General features: G+C 44.4%; 1 protein-coding gene across 2 annotated transcripts; it reads right to left on the bottom strand.

Moving 5' to 3' along the window:
* Window positions 1-484: 484 nt before the first annotated feature.
* Window positions 485-8,751, bottom strand: dab2 (DAB adaptor protein 2). Of its 2 annotated transcripts, XM_084572541.1 has the most exons (15): window positions 8,542-8,751; window positions 5,888-6,126; window positions 5,078-5,217; window positions 4,891-4,989; window positions 4,655-4,786; window positions 4,485-4,568; window positions 4,241-4,267; window positions 4,105-4,143; window positions 3,934-3,996; window positions 2,701-3,288; window positions 2,126-2,255; window positions 1,422-2,045; window positions 1,132-1,307; window positions 946-1,035; window positions 485-855 (listed from the first exon to the last, which is right to left on the bottom strand). In XM_084572541.1, the coding sequence occupies exons 2-14, from the start codon at window positions 6,003-6,005 to the stop codon at window positions 964-966; spliced, it is 2,292 nt and encodes a 763-aa protein (XP_084428667.1). In that variant the 5' UTR covers window positions 6,006-6,126; window positions 8,542-8,751; the 3' UTR covers window positions 485-855; window positions 946-963. The 2 variants fall into 2 exon arrangements, with proteins under 2 accessions (XP_084428667.1, XP_084428668.1); XM_084572542.1 differs by lacking the exon at window positions 2,701-3,288.
* Window positions 8,752-15,650: the final 6,899 nt, after the last annotated feature.

Below are 15,650 nucleotides of genomic sequence, written 5' to 3'. Positions count from 1 at the left end.
TCTGTGGAAACCAAATTACAGGATTTACAAGTAAGCAAGTGTAAGTATTAACATTTCATCTGTCCATGCTGCGTTCAGAGTCCTCATGCCGAATTACGCTGCAGCATTTTCTCACACGATATCTTATAAAAACAGGGACTAAAGCGTACATAATTCCAGCACCACAGGCAATAATGTGAAAAACTGAGGTCTAAATTAAGTGTTCAGTGTGTAATGAAAACTTAAGCCATAGTTTTGAAAGACTTAAATACAATTACTGGTGCAAAAGGAACACCAGCTGGACACCGACACCTGCTACCTTGACACAGAGTGATCCTGTAGAGACTCTCTTCAGACGTAAAATGAATAAATGGCATTTATTCAGCAGGCATCTGGTAAAAATGCCCTTCATATATGGAATCCAACCTGTGACCTTCACATGTGGTGCATCACAAACAGACTCACAAACTCAACCCGAAGAAGGCAACGTTTATGCCAACACCACTCAGCGTTACGATCGATTTCTTTTATTTCTTTTAACAGACAGAGACAGCATCAGCAGTGGACGTCTTTGGACATGCCTTCTCTCTCACACACGCATACACACACAGCGCATTTTCTTTCTTCAGCAGATCATGACAAAAACATTTACTTCTCGGATCAGTGGTCTTCAGGAATAAGGGAACTACTGATTGGAACGAAGGAGGAGGAGAAAAAAAAAAACACCATCTTAGGTGGAGGTGTATAAGAAGTGGGTGGGCGAGGGACGAGAGTTAGAAAAGTTCATCTTTTGGATTGTCTTGCACAGAGCAGCTTCTCTTCCAGAGGTGTTATTGGATGCGAAGATCTCAGTTTGCTCCAGTGGCTCCATTTCAACTGTGAGGGCACAAGAAAAACACTTAAAAACAGTCTTTTTTAAAATTTATATTTATCTTAAGAGAGGAATAAACATGAACACACACTTACTTATGGACAAAGTTGTGGTCAAGCAAAGGGATTTCCAAAAGCGTCCCCAAAAGCAGCTGCTGAAGCAGAGTTCTGACCCACAGAAGCATTCTGTCAGAAGATCGAGAGAAAATCATTAAATAGTTTAAATCGCTGAAAGGTACAGCCGTCTAAAAGCAGAATGTGCCAGTGATTAAATCTCTGTACCACAGCTACAGGTGGCACGCCAAATGGACTGGAATCCGGGGCCCCAAATGCTTGATCGAATATGTCCTGACTTTGGCCCTGTCCCTGGGACGGCGCAGAGTTGTTCGAGAAGGCGGCGTCAAAGATGTCGGAGCTAAAGCTTGAAGCTGGGGCTGGGGCTGCAGCTGGAGTAGGAGCTGGTGTGGTAGTGCATCATAAACACAAGATGACAGTTAGTTAGAAGTCTAACAGGGAATAAAACACAGTGACTTGCAAAATCATGAGTAGAGTCGAAGCTGTTTGTAGTTTACCATTCACCACTGTTGAGATTTCATTGATAACAAAGTCATCGTGATCAGCAACATCCTGAGCCAGGCCCACTTTACTGGAAAAGTACTGATCGAACGCCCCCTCCTGTTTGCCCCCGGGGGCTGCAGCAAGCTCCCCTTTCCTCGCTGGGATGGCAGGGGGTTTGGCAAGCTGGAAGTCCTTGAACATGTCCTTCCCAGTCTTCTTCTCTTTTTCTCCGAGTGGGTCCAAGGCTGTGAAGGCACTGTTCTCTACTTTCGGAGGGGCATTATTAGCGGGCGGCCTCGGAGGAGGGCGCGACGGGCCTTGCTGGTCACCCATACCCGGGAATGCGCCGGGCTGGAAAGGATTGGTGGCGGCCGGCTGACCCCAAGCGAGGTGGGGCGGGGAGAGGGGAGCGGCGCCGAACTGCGGCGGCATCTGGTGGCCCCAAGCTGTGGGTGGTATGGGTACCCCACCGAAGGCAGATGGCTGTGGGAAGGCGGGTCTAGCGCCTGGAACCCCTGGCATCCCTGGGACCGCTTGCACTCCTGGCATGGAGAACATGGAGGGTGCAGCAGTGGTCGCGGCCCACATGTTTACAGCTGGGATGCCTGTGGTAGCCGGGGCACCTAAGTGAAGGCTCTCTGAATATGAAAACATTGAAAATTTACAAGGAATGAAACATAAAGCTGATTTGTTTAAGGGATCTGATATTGTGTCTTACCCAGTGCAGCTAAAGAGGAGGGAGCGGTGTTTGCGGGTGTGCTGTTGAAAAGGTCAGCTGAAGCAGATGATCCTTCAGATGGAGTGGGAGCAGCAAAGAGCTCTGCTCCAAAAAGATCACTGGATGTGGACTAATAACAAAAAAATGAAGCAAAACTATTAAGTAACCTCATTTAAAGGTTAGATTATACATTAAACTACATTAACATTGGTGCGTGTGCATGCTTTGCCACTTACCAGTGCTTTTATCACTGAAGCATGAATGTTAGGAAAGACAGATTATAAGCAGAGAGGACAAAGGGATAGCAGCACAATTAAAAAAAAACGTCAATTTTCAAGCCGGTTAGAGAAGCATGTGACCACATGTGCATGCACAAAGACACAACCGAACCAAACAAGTCCTTAAAACCCGCAGCTCTGCGTTCACAGGCCTTGCGTCTCATCTAAACCCCGGTGCACACCCCCGCCAAGACACCTGTGCGCAACCCAAAACGGCTCAGAAACGAGAGGTGTTAGCTCCGAATGCGCAGCACCACACATGCACTGTGATTCATCTGGCTGGCTGTGTGACTTCACCTTTGCACTCCGTCGACCTCGTCCGGACTTAGAGCTCTGCGGAGGCGGGCTTATGACAACCGAGTCCTTGCTATGAGTCGCTGGCGGCTCTGGGCGCCGAGTTACGCCGTTAGAGACGGGGGACGTCGTCAAAGGCGAGTCAAAAAATGGGTTTTTCGTTGACAGAGCTAGTCCAGGTTCGTTCCCGTCCATCATAGTAATTGTGCCGGGTTGAGTTATTTTGCCCCCTAGTGGCCACTGTCCGTTACTGAGCGCGAGGATCATGGTCTTACTGGATAACCCATTTATCTGCTGACCGAGATGCTCAGAGTCTCCATTCAAGCCACCGTTAATAATTGTCTTACTAGTGCTGCCAGCAGTGCCGGAGATCTGCGCATTATTGGGGGGCAACCGAGCGGGCGATTTAGAAAGGGGGTCGTCTCTGAAAGGGTCACTGTCTGGGGCTGGGAAGTAGCCAAAAGTCGAGGAAAAGGGATTCTCTGTCTTATAGTTGGCGGCACAGGAAGCGACAAAAGAGTTTCCTTTTATGCAATTCTGATTGCTGTCAACTTCAGCGGAAAAGTCCAGCAAGAGAATATCATTAGAGCCCTGGTTAACACGGGAGGGACAGTGAGAGAGAGAGAGAAAAGAGATTTAGGAATCGATTCTGCAGAAGAAGATAAAACACGTGTTAACAAAATGAACAATGAATCACATGGGGGTGAGGAGGCACGAGCGTTTAAAGCTGCTACCTGCAGAAATATCACTCTTAATGTTAAACCCGATGGTGAGCCACAGGCCAGAGTGCATCAACTTGCTGCTGAGTTTGAACAGCAGCATTGCACTGGAAATATTATAGAGTCAGCGCTTGACACTTGACTGGATACTCTGCATAAAAATCCACTTGTAGCAGCTTTAACGTTTCGATGTATAACGATGAGATTGGTAAAGACAATTCGTAAAAGAGTATAAATTAATATAATTATTAATAATGTGGAAAATGAAAAGATGAATTTGCGAACAGAGTCTTTACAGAATCGAGCTCACTTTAAAAACACACACGGAATGATCTGGAGGGAGGCGCAGTTTGTCTTGAAGTCAGATTTAAGTACAAAACTATTGCTCCAAAAAATCTTGTGCATATTGCAATTCATAAGACACACAGAAAGCACATGTAGTATAACAGCTGGCATAAATACTATTAATTCCACTGCGATGCCCGGATAAAGAGAGCGCTATTCGCTAAACACTTACGTTCGGAGCCCGGATGTCTGGAGGGGTCGACATGTCTCCAAAAAGGTCAAGCTGCTCCATTGGCTGGATGTCAAAAAGAAAGTGGAGCATACTGTGTTAGGCCAAACAAAAAAAAAAAAAAGAAATCTGTGAGATCTCACTCATTGTTAAACTAGAATGAGGAATTCTTACTTGGGCAGCTTTTGCTCCACTGTTCGCATCGTTTCCATTCTGGAGATTTGGAAAAGAAAAACAGGAGGTCAAAAAAAAAAAAAAAAAGGTTTAGAGAGAAACTGTTTTAGGAAAACAAGAGCTTCCAAGTGCTTACCTCAACTACCGTGCTGCCATTTTCACCCTGTAAACAGAGGCAGACTGTTAATGATTCATAGCCATTTTCCGTAAAAGCTGTGATTCACTGACAAAACACAGAGAGGCAGTGTTGACATTCAGCAGCCTGAGCCCTGTCACTCCTCCCAGATGACCGCGCCAACATGCTTTTCTCTCAGAAAGGAAGAAAAAAAAAAAAAGGACATTTTTTCCAGAGTGAAGTCAAATGCTTCTGAGTCAGCTACCTTCTGCGAGGCCTCCGCTTCCTTCTTCCTCATGTTGAAGATGACCTGGAAGAGATCCTTCAGGTCTACGACCAGGGGCTCTGCCTGCACGGTGACAGAAAGACAAGCGTGTATTTTCTGTCGTCTTTTGCAGTTTCTATTTTTCTCTTCTAACATCCGTCAACTGTTACCTGTTGCGCAGTCTTTATGGCGAAAAACTGATGCTGTCCTTCCGCTCCACACACGTATCCAAACGCCCGGTTGTCCGTTACGTCTCTGGCGATGAAGGAGATCTTGTTCACCGCGTGCTCGTGTTCAATCACCTGCGCAACAAGGACGGAGAATTTGTCAGCACCGCGAATGACTCCTGTTGCCTTCAGCTCGAAAATGCATCGGGGGAGGGGTGGACGAAACGGGCGGAACTCACCCCTGATTTCTCATCAATGATCTTGATACCCGACATGGAAATGTTGACCCAGATCCTCTGCTTGTGCTTGCCCTGGGACCGAGCAGCTACTGCCATACCCTGAATTCAAGCAAATATTAAAGACTTTTCCAGCACAAAATTGAAAAACATTACAGATTTAAAAATTCCTGTACTCTTAATGTCATACCTTAAGTTTCATCATGGAGTCCTGACACATCTTATCTCCTCGGGCCTCTGGGACATCATCGATGCCAATGAGTTTAGCCTTGTACCTTACACCATCCCCCTGAAACCTGCCCAGCAGGTATTCATCTGTCTTCTCTGAAACTGTGAAGAAAATAAATAAATAAATCTATGATGCACCGATGAAGCATAACATTATGACCACCTTCCTTTTTAGTGGGGGGCCTTTGGGTCCTATGGGTTGAGGGGAGGCTCCTCTGTCGATCATCCCACAGATATCCAAAAAAAGTTTCAAAAAAGGCAACTGGACTTGTAGAGTTTTTTTAAAAGACGTTTCACCACTCATCCGAGTAGCTTCTTCAGAACTTCTTCAGAAGCTTAAGAAGCTATTTGGATGAGTGGTGAAACGTCTTCTCAAAAAACTCTACAAGTCCAGTTGCCTTTTTTGAACCTTTTTTGGATATACCATGACCTGGATGACTGAGAACCTTCACAGATATCCCACAGATACTTGATCAGTTTGGGATCTAGCGAATTTGGAGGCCAGGTCAACACCTAAAGTGTTTTTGAGTGTGTGCCTGTGCTGGGGATGGCTGCTGCCATCAAGGAGTGCCATTGCTATAAGGTGTGGATGCCTGGTCTGGTCTAGGTGGGTGCTACATGTCTAAGTAACATCCACACCAATGAATGCCAGGTCTAAAAGTTTCCCAGCAGAACATTGTATTGTCACAAGAACGTCAACGCTATTCACTTCTCCTGTCAGTGGTCATAATGTTGTGGCTGATGTGCCAGATGCTCGTGCGCTACGCCTCACCTTTCTTCTTCTCTTTCCTGAAAGGGGCTTTGGACGGCGTCGAGGGGGAGTTGGGAGGCGTGTTGGAGGCCGGGGCCGCGCTGGGATCGGCAGAGCTGTTTTCCACCTCCGCGGACATGGTGTGGAGTGGTGAGCCTCTCGGGACTAGCGGATGATCAGAGGTAAAGCGGACGACGGGGGCAGCGAGGTCAACCGAGCATATGACTCTTCTAACACCCACACATGCTTCTCTTGTTTGTCTGGAGCAGAGAGTAAAACAAAAAAAGGAAAAAAGCGTCAGCGTGTGTGGGGGGAGAGAAGAACAAGGAGGAGATGACAGATTGATGGCACTCTTTCCTGCTAAAGCTGGACAGGGGATACATAGCACTGCTGACGCAATACTTTCTTAGCTGCTGAAAAGTTGTTTTTTCTTTTTGCAAATCATAAGCGATCACGTTACTTAACGATGCACAGTAAACATTTACAATGGCAGAAAACAGAGGCAGAAGCATAGCAAGACTTATGACCAATAAAACCCCATAGTTAACCCTGCTTTAAACACACCGTGTCAGCTGTTTGGCTCATTAAAGGAGTAAATTATTCTCTACGTTCCACTCCTAGGCAAAACCAGCCACCACACAAACCCATCACAGGGAGCTGTTTATTAATTTAGCTCAGGGTAGCTGGGCATCACTGCACACAGGTAGAGAGAAGAGCACTTGGATCACGTGACTTGTCAGGTCAATAAAAATGAGTCAGTAGTTCCAAATAAAAGCATCATGCTACCGGACAGCATTTGCATATCAACAGTAACAATACACACACACAAAAAAAGAAAAAAAAGCCATGGATACATCTACACTTACAATGCAGGAAGCACAAGGCACCGTCACATGAGCCACGCTGTCGATTACAGAGGATGCAACTGCAGCAAATAGTCACCTACATCGCCTCAGCTATGATAGATGCAGCAAACCGGTTTAACTCCACGGTTATGATTTAAGAGTGACCATAACGGCCACAACCATTCAGCCAAATAAAAAAATAAATAAAACAAGACTTCTGCTCTGCCCAACCACCGCCTGATCTATCCCTCTGCGGGACCCACGTACCTTTATGACCAGCTCCAGAGGCTGCACCGACTGGAATACCCGTATAAACAGCCTGGGAATGTCTTCAAGGCGGAGCAAAGGTTGGAAACGGGCAAAGGTTGAGCAATTACCTGGGGTTAATCTTACGCTAGCAGAGCAAAAAGACCTCGTGATGGCCAGCTAAGCAGTTACCAACGGAAATTGGTGCCTTTAGAAAGATAATTTACCCACTGATGTGTTCTGATCTCCAAGCGGTTTATGAAACCTACTCTTACATAGCTGGGGAACTCAGGTAAGATGAGTCACAGAAATCCAAATTTACCATCATGGATGTGCAGGGATGCCAAAAACCTAATCCGGTCCGGGGTTATTGCTTATGAAGAAATCATTAAAGCTGGATGGTAGGTTTGATCCGTAAAGGAAATGAGAGATGCACAGGATGAGATAACAGATGTGAACTCTCAGGGGTGCATTCCAGGTTTGTGCCAAAACCTAGACCTCTACGGATCCGGACCGTTATCAGAGTCTGACATGACAGTCAAGAGATAGCTGGTGAGGTGAGAGGAGTGCATCACGAGGGCTACTGTAAAAGAATAAAAACTTTATCTGCCAGCACCGGCTTTCGCAGCGGCTCGGCGCGCTGTCGCTGACACACATGAACGTCCCTGTTGCACACAGACAAGGCACCTAAGCAATCCCCCTCCCCTCATCATCTACACGACACATGATCGCGCTCGTCCAGTAACCACGGCGGTGTCAGAGTCCCACCAGCCGGGGGAGAGTCTAATAAGAAAAAGGTTGAAATGTCAAGCGGTTCACTGCAGATTTGAGTTAAAGGATTACGTTTTAACAACTAAACAACTCAAAATTCAACCAGATGACAAGGGGGGGAAAAAAAAAAGAAATCAGCATCCCTAACACCCCCCCACAGTGTCACAGCACAAACAACACTCGGCCGCAGAAGTGTAAATTTATGTTTGTCAGCAGAATAGCGGCAGCGCGAGGGGCAGAAATGTCACAATCCTGGGCCCCGTCAGGAAACGTAAACTGCTGCACATCTGGAGGAAATCAGGGAATGACTCAGACTGCAAGTGAATGAGATGGTGAAATACCACAGGCCCACTGCGAACACAGAGGGCATGCAGACACTTTCTGTGCAAGAAATGAAAAGTGCTTTTGCTCTAGAACTACCATGTGTGGATGAAATAAATAATGCAGGAGTTTCAAAAGAAAAAAGAAAAAAAAGGGGGGAGGTTTGTCCAGATTTAAAAGTTTGCGTGGCACATAGGAAGAAACAGAACTCTGAGAGAGACTTGGAAATGGGGACAAATGGTCTGTTATCTCAACAAAGGCTGAAAAAAATAACTTTTAAATGAGTCAGAAAGAGAAAAGGGCACAAAAATAAGTTTTATCTTTCACACATGATGAGAAAAATTCTGTTTTAGAATAAAAAAAAACAACTTTAACCCAACTGTTTGTTGATTTAAATGTCTTTTATGTGGTTTTAAAAACACTACATGCACTCCAGCAGGTCTTTAATTAATGCACGGATGGAAAATACAGTGAAACAACACAATGAGCTACCTGTTTGAAAGCGCGCAGCGACGTGGTGGAAGTCCTGCCCCGGAGAGAACGGTGACTTTCTGCTGCCGCGATGCCTCCCAGTCCGCAGCGACGAGGATGAGTCCAAAATCAAACGGGGCTTCGGAAAACGAGCGAGAGTCAGATGTTTTCCGCTAAATGCCGTGTGGACAGAAAGGAGAGACCGCTGCGAGCTCCCGGGTTAACCCTTCCCTCCCTGACTGGCTGACAGCGCTAACTGGCTGCAGATCTCAACGGGCAGGGGTAAGGGACGGGGGGCGGTCTCTGTCTCTGCGCACCGAGGAAAATATCACCACCGGTCATGTAGTAAAGTGGGTCATGAAAAAAAGTTCGAGAAAAAAAAAAAAAAAAACGTCCAAAGAGGAAGAAAAAAAAAAAAAGACATAGGTCTTTTGTTAATGCATTGCCCTATTTAACAATGAGGTCCTGTTTTCAAACCATTGCATCTGCTTGCCTTTTGGATTTGGGAACTTAACTATTTGAATATTTCATCGAGTATAATCATGACAAAAAGACATATTTAAAAGATTTGAGGTCTGTGCTCTTATTGAAGTGGCTGGAAGAGAAGCTTTTATTTTGAAACACTGTGTTAGTCTCTGTGGTCCTATTTTTATCCCATTACAACATTTGCTTACCTCTTGGATTTGGGAACGTTCAACACTAACTTTAACTATTTGAATATCTCATAAAGTATAATCATGCCAAAAAAGACACGTTTAAGATATTTGGGGTCTGTGTTCTTATTAAAGTGGCTGAAAGACAAGCTTTTATTTTGAAATATTTTGTAGGTCCCTGGGCTTCTATTTTTATCCCATTACAACATTTGCTTACCTTTTGGATTTGGGAACTTTTATCAAGTATTTGAACTTAAACTATTTTAATATTTCATCACGTGTAATCATGACAAAAAAAGAGACATATTTAAGAGACTTGAGATCTGTTCTCTTATTAAATTGTCTGGAAGAGAAACTCTTATTTTGAAATATTTTGTAGGTCCCTTGATTTGGGGACTTTCATCAAGTATATGAACTTTAACTATTTTAATAAGTATAAACGTGACATAAAGACATATTAAACAGATCTTAGGTCTGCTCTTATTAAAGTGTCTGGAAGAGAAGCTTTTATTTTGAAACACTGTGTTAGTCTCTGTGGTCCTATTTTTATCCCATTACAACATTTGCTTACCTCTTGGATTTGGGAACGTTCAACACTAACTTTAACTATTTGAATATCTCATAAAGCAGAGGTCTTCAACAGGGGGTCCGTGACCCCTAGGGGGTCCGCGGAGGTACTGCAGGGGGGTCGTGAAATTTTTTTTTTCATAAATTTAAATGTCTTTAAATACACATTTGCATAAGTAGGGGGTCTCCGCTCCATCTCTTCATCAGTTTGGGGGTCCTTGGCCTGGGAAACGTTGAAGACCCCTGTCATAAAGTATAATCATGACCAAAAAAAAAAGACATATTTAAGATATTTGGGGTCTGTGTTCTTATTAAAGTGGCTGAAAGACAAGCTTTTATTTTGAAATATTTTGTAGGTCCCTGGGCTTCTATTTTTATCCCATTACAACATTTGCTCATCTTTTGGATTTGGGAACTTTTATCAAGTATTTGAACTTAAACTATTTTAATATTTCATCACGTGTAATCATGACAAAAAAAAAAAGACATATTTAAGAGACTTGAGATCTGTGCTGTTATTAAAGTGTCTGTAAGAGAAACTTATATTTTGAAATATTTTGTAGGTCCCTTGATTTGGGGACTTTCATCAAGTATATGAACTTTAACTATTTTAATAAGTATAAACGTGACATAAAGACATATTAAACAGATCTTAGGTCTGCTCTTATTAAAGTGTCTGGAAGAGAAGCTTTTATTATGAAACACTGTGTTAGTCTCTGGGGTCCTATTTTTATCCCATTGCAACATTTGCTTACCTTTTGGATTTGGGAACTTTAACTATTTTAATATTTCATAAAGTATAACCATGACAAAAAGACATATTTAAGAGATCTGAGATCTGTGTTCTTATTAAATTGGCTGGATGTAAAGAACAGAAGCTTTTATTTTGAAATATTTTCTAGTTTTTCTGTCTTTCAGCACGTTGTTTTGATTTTAGGCCCTGCAGCTCTAAGTCACTTCAGACATAAAGCAAACAACTGACAGACACAGTTAGCCGTTAGCAGTTAGAGGAAGTGTTCAAGTAGAAGTTCCACACTGCAAAAAAAAAATTAAATAATGAATCAAAAAATATTGTTCTACAAGTATTTGTTGCGCAAATCAAGTCATTTTTCACGCTGAAAATGTTGCTTAAGTAAAAGTATGACCGGTTGATAGCACTTAAAGTACCAAAAATAAAAAATAAATACAGAATAATACCCTTAATAATCAGCTAACTTTTTTTTTAGGCTATATGCTGCCCAGAATTTGATATGGTTTGCATGCTGAGATGAACAAAGCTTGTAGTGCAATAACAGTTACAATTAAAAGTGATAAATATTGCACCTTATTTAGCCTCCATGTATGTAGTGTATATTTACTTCTGTCTCTATTTCTTGCACACTTGTACATATGTAAATATTGTACATTTAATTTAATTTAATTTATTTAATAATGGTTTTCAAGAGTGTTTTTTTATGTGCAACTGAGCTACTGTGACCAAACAATTTCCCTTGTGGATCAATAAAGTCTAAATCAGAAAGCATAAAGTGGCGTGAAAATAAGGTCAGGTAGAAGTACCTCGGCTGCAGTTAATGATACAGATCAAGATAATGGAGCGTTCAACAGCTAAAGAGCTAGGACGACAAAAAAAAGACAGAAAAGAAAAGAAATCTCCAAGTCGAGTCCAAATAAATGCTCCACATGCAGGGGGAGCAATTATTTAACTTCTAAAGAATCAGCTTCAAATACTATATTAGTGTTGTTTTCCATTTTTTACCAGTGACTACAATAGTAAATAAAAATGGAAATACGTACAATAAACGTCCGAAACATATATTTTTTGTCTGAAAGTGTGTTACTTTAAAACTAACTTTAAAAATCCTAGGACCTTAGAAAGGATCACGGCACACAGGTTCTCCTTTGGGGAGCCATGCTAACTAAATGACAGTCGACAAAACAAACAGACCTCTTCAGTCCTCGCAGAGAGCTCATTTTCTATAATAACCTATCATTTAAACTGTTAGAAGAAAAAAAAACAGAGTGCAGTCATTGTACATTTTGTAAAACATGTGATCTGAAAAACATTTACTTTTGTGTCTGTCTGGTGAGAAAGTGGCCAGAGTTTGGCCGATGCAAACGAGATGAAGCAAGAAATCTTTGTTGCTCAACGTTTGTGGTGAGGAGTTTTACCCGGGAGGCCAAAACTTATGCAGATATTCTCTTCTAACGCTAAAAGTCTTCAATATCAGGTGACTGTTGATTCATATTACACATGAGTGAGAGGAAAACGCCGTGCCTTATTTTATGAAACGTAGGAATGAGAGCGGACTGAGAAGCCAGAGCCAAAGTTGAACTGTTGCTAACACAGCACAATTTCTGAAAGTTTAGGCATGACATTTCCTCTGCTGTGCACTAGTCTCACTTCAGTTGCTGTAAAGTCTGAAAACGGGTCGTCAACTTCCTTCGTGCAAATGTCTATTTTGCTTTTGACGCCGTGTAGTGATTTGCTCGCGTAATGACAGTTTTCGTGTTTGCAGTCTCAAGCACTTTGTGGATATTCCCAGGCAAGAAAGTCAAATCCCGGAGTCTCACAGGAAGAGTTTCTGTTTCGTGTTTGCATAAGCATCAATAGATGTGTGTTTTGGGATAATTAAATGAGATCTTCCCAGTTAGTTAGCGCAGGCGGGGACGGGCACCGCGCCAGAGATAGAGGACACAAGCAAACTGTTGGGAAATCAAATCTACTCTGAGCACAAATACAACCCTGACATCACTGCTGATGTCAGGGTTGTAGTTTTCTTGCGGAGTGGAGGGTTTCACTTCTCTAACCTTGGATTCTTTAATATGCTGGTGAGCCGTCGGACAGCTTTTAAAGGTCTGGTGGCGGCTTAAACGCAGCTCTTTACTGGTGGATCAAAATGGTGTTTGTTGCAATTGAACCTCTGACAGTTTCAATCCTTGAAAATTTACAGTGCTCCGGCCGTATTGACGTAAACAGGGACCTTATCGCGGGGACACCGAGACACAGTGAACCCTTTCCCATGCAGATATCTCAACACCTCCGAGATAGTTTCCTGCAGTTTTCAGGGTATCGTTGGTTTGAGAACAACATGTCCATACATTATCAAAGTTCAGTGCATGACGCCAGATTCTCTGGAAACCATGAATCCATGGGTCTACCGTAACAGCAGGACAACATCCCGTTAATCGTGCTACAGTGCAAAGCTTCAACGAATATTAAATCCGATGAGCCACAACTGTTTTGAAGGCGCAAGGGAGACCTACACAATATTAGGACACATAAGTCCTACACATAATGTTATGCCTGATCGGTGTATATATACACATGCAAGGAATTTGCAAATAATTTTTAGGCACAGAGAGCAGTGAGCACACTCCAGACGAGCCTGTACATAGATGCAGCCTTACAGACCATACAGTCCCAAAGCCAGTCAGCTGACCTCGAGTTCACAGCTCACCAGTCTGTTTTATGCTTGTGAAGAACAACGTCAACTTGCATTCATACAGAATCACAAGATTTCTGCACATGTGATCAAAACTATTTGCTTAAGCCATAAACTACTACATACAATTTGCAGTTTGGGCACATTGCTGTCTGCGGTTTAGTCCTGGGTCTCGGTGTTATGTTCAGGCGCGAGACTCAAGAGTTCAGGCTCAAGGACAAGGACTTTAACGAACAATAAAACCCGAGCGGAGTTCCAAATAGACACAAAAAGATTAGGAGGAGCTGGCCGGCGAAAAAGGCTGGAGCGTGGGCTGCACCTGGAGCAAACAAAGAAAAGCAGGTTATTCGGACTGGGCACAAAGGAAATAGGCTAGGCGACAATAGCTGGTTCTAGTGTTACTACCACGGGGTAAACTGAAGATCTGGCGATGAGTGGGAGAGTGGAAAGTCCTCAAGTGAGAGGGCAGCCCAGGCCCAGCATAACGACCAGCGACAGCTCAACTCCGCACACCTGAGGCAAAAATAAAACAAGACAAACAAGACAAAAGCAAACCAATGGAGAGCAACAAGTCGCCTTTTAACTAAAAAAGTGGGCAAATGAACATTCTGACGGACCTCCCCATCCATACCCAGCCCGTGATATTTTTTTCCGCTAGGATCTGTTCTGCTTTTTTGAATAACCACTGACTGCTGCTTCTGCAGTGCTGGAGGCGTTGCTTCTACGGTGCCGGAGGCGGCCGGAGGCGTTGCTTCTGCAGTGCCGGAGGCATTGCTTCTATGGTGCAGGAGGCGTTGCTTCTGCAGTGCCGGAGGCGTTGCTTCTGCAGTGCCGGAGGTGGCCGGAGGCGTTGCTTCTGCGGTGCCGGAGGTGGCCGGAGGCGTTGCTTCTGCAGTGCCGGAGGCGGTCGGAGGCGGTGCTTCTGCAGTGCTTCTGCAGTGCTGGAGGCGTTGCTTCTACGGTGCCGGAGGCGTTGCTTCTGCAGTGCCGGAGGCGGCCGGAAGGGTTGTTTCTGCAGTGCCGGAGGCGTTGCTTCTGCAGTGCCGGAGGCGCCCGGAGGCATTGCTTCTGCGGTGCCGGAGGCGCCCGGAGGCATTGCTTCTGCGGTGCCGGAGGCGTTGCTTCTGCGGTGCCGGAGGCGGCCATAAATCACACGTCGGCTGGCAGCTGTCGCAAAACCTTCCATTTTTTTTTTCCTGAATGGGGGTGAACGTCGTTATTTCCCTGCAGACTGAATGAAACTCACGCTCACAGTTGGAAAAATGATGCGTTCACTTCACATTTCACAAAAATATGAATGCCGCTCAACAGAGACACTGGCCAGATTAGACCCTCTGGTGGGCCGCTTTTTGCCCACGGACCGTATGTTTAACTCCCGTGTTCTAAGGTTTTATAACATAATATTTTTCTCCCTGATTAACGACATGGACATTATGCCTCACCTGCTACCACGTGAGGAGTTCAACCACACCTGCACCTATTCTCACAATGCAAAAGAAAGGACTGCAAACAGGAATAAACGTTGTCTTATGCTGAGAAGATGGATGTACAAGGTTGTAGGCTTAGAGCTGAGCAATGAGAGAGAGAGAGAGAAGAAGAAGGGGCAGAGGAAGGATGTCTTTCCTGGCTTTGTATCCTGTGTTCTGCTGACAGAGGCTGGTTTTTAGGAGATGAGCTGCTCAGAAGCCAGATTACACAGCTGAGAGTCTCCATTCCACTGGCGAAAAAAATATTTTTTTCGTGACCTCTTTTCAAACATTTAAAAGTTATCAGTGAGGCTGTACTCGCACAACAATAGAACTAATCCGTGCAAGCACGCGCGGGGCTGTTTGCACTGTCTCATTCTTGTGCAACACTTCTGCTGGACTGTAAATCAGGGAGTGCAAAATATGTTCCAGTAAGATTTGGTGACGTGTCCCTCCGGTTTGGCATCATTGTCTGATGATGTCTGGTAAAACTTCCCTGTTCTTGTGAATGCCATTCGTTCACGGCCGATGAGTGTGTGTGTGTGGCTCACCCAGCGCGACCGCACACTTTCACACAGGAGGCCGTGCTGGATGCTACGTTTTCACTTAGGCTTGCATGGGAGGCGCAGAAGTGAGTTCTGGTGTTCAAGAAACAGATGGCACAGGACAAGTCTGCACGGGCAACATTAGAGGATTCATTTTTTGTGACAGAATGCTGACGGAGACAATCTAATGGGAAGCGTTCTTTTCCTCCGTTTATGGCAGGAAGGCCACAATCCAAACATCAAGCGTTTCAGGGCGTGAATCCTGGAACCGGCTGCCACCACAGCCAGAACCTAAGATAGCCACTTATCTCCCGTCCATAATTGAGGCAGCCTTAGATTTTATCCTTTGTGTCGCTCTCTGCTCTTTAACCCTCTCACGGCTCCCCGAGCATTTCAGTCTAAAAATACGACGCGAGGCAGTGGTGGCAGGAGCAGGAAGCAGCGTCATCGAACAAT

This window comes from Chelon labrosus (assembly GCF_963514085.1).
Source record: "Chelon labrosus genome assembly, chromosome: 22".
Lineage (NCBI taxonomy): Eukaryota > Metazoa > Chordata > Actinopteri > Mugiliformes > Mugilidae > Chelon > Chelon labrosus.
This window is presented reverse-complemented; position numbering and strand designations above follow the sequence as displayed.

What these genes read in the sequence shown, in the direction of transcription:
- dab2 (XM_084572541.1), bottom strand. Translation starts at nt 6,005, where the DNA reads ATGTCCGCGGAGGTGGAAAACAGCTCTGCCGATCCCAGCGCGGCCCCG. An exon ending in TCATTGATGAGAAATCAGGG is followed by an intron (nt 4,787 to 4,890) that starts GTGAGTTCCGCC and finishes CTTGTTGCGCAG; the next exon opens with GTGATTGAACACGAGCACGC. An exon ending in AAGCGGAGGCCTCGCAGAAG is followed by an intron (nt 4,268 to 4,484) that starts GTAGCTGACTCA and finishes CTCTGTTTACAG; the next exon opens with GGTGAAAATGGCAGCACGGT.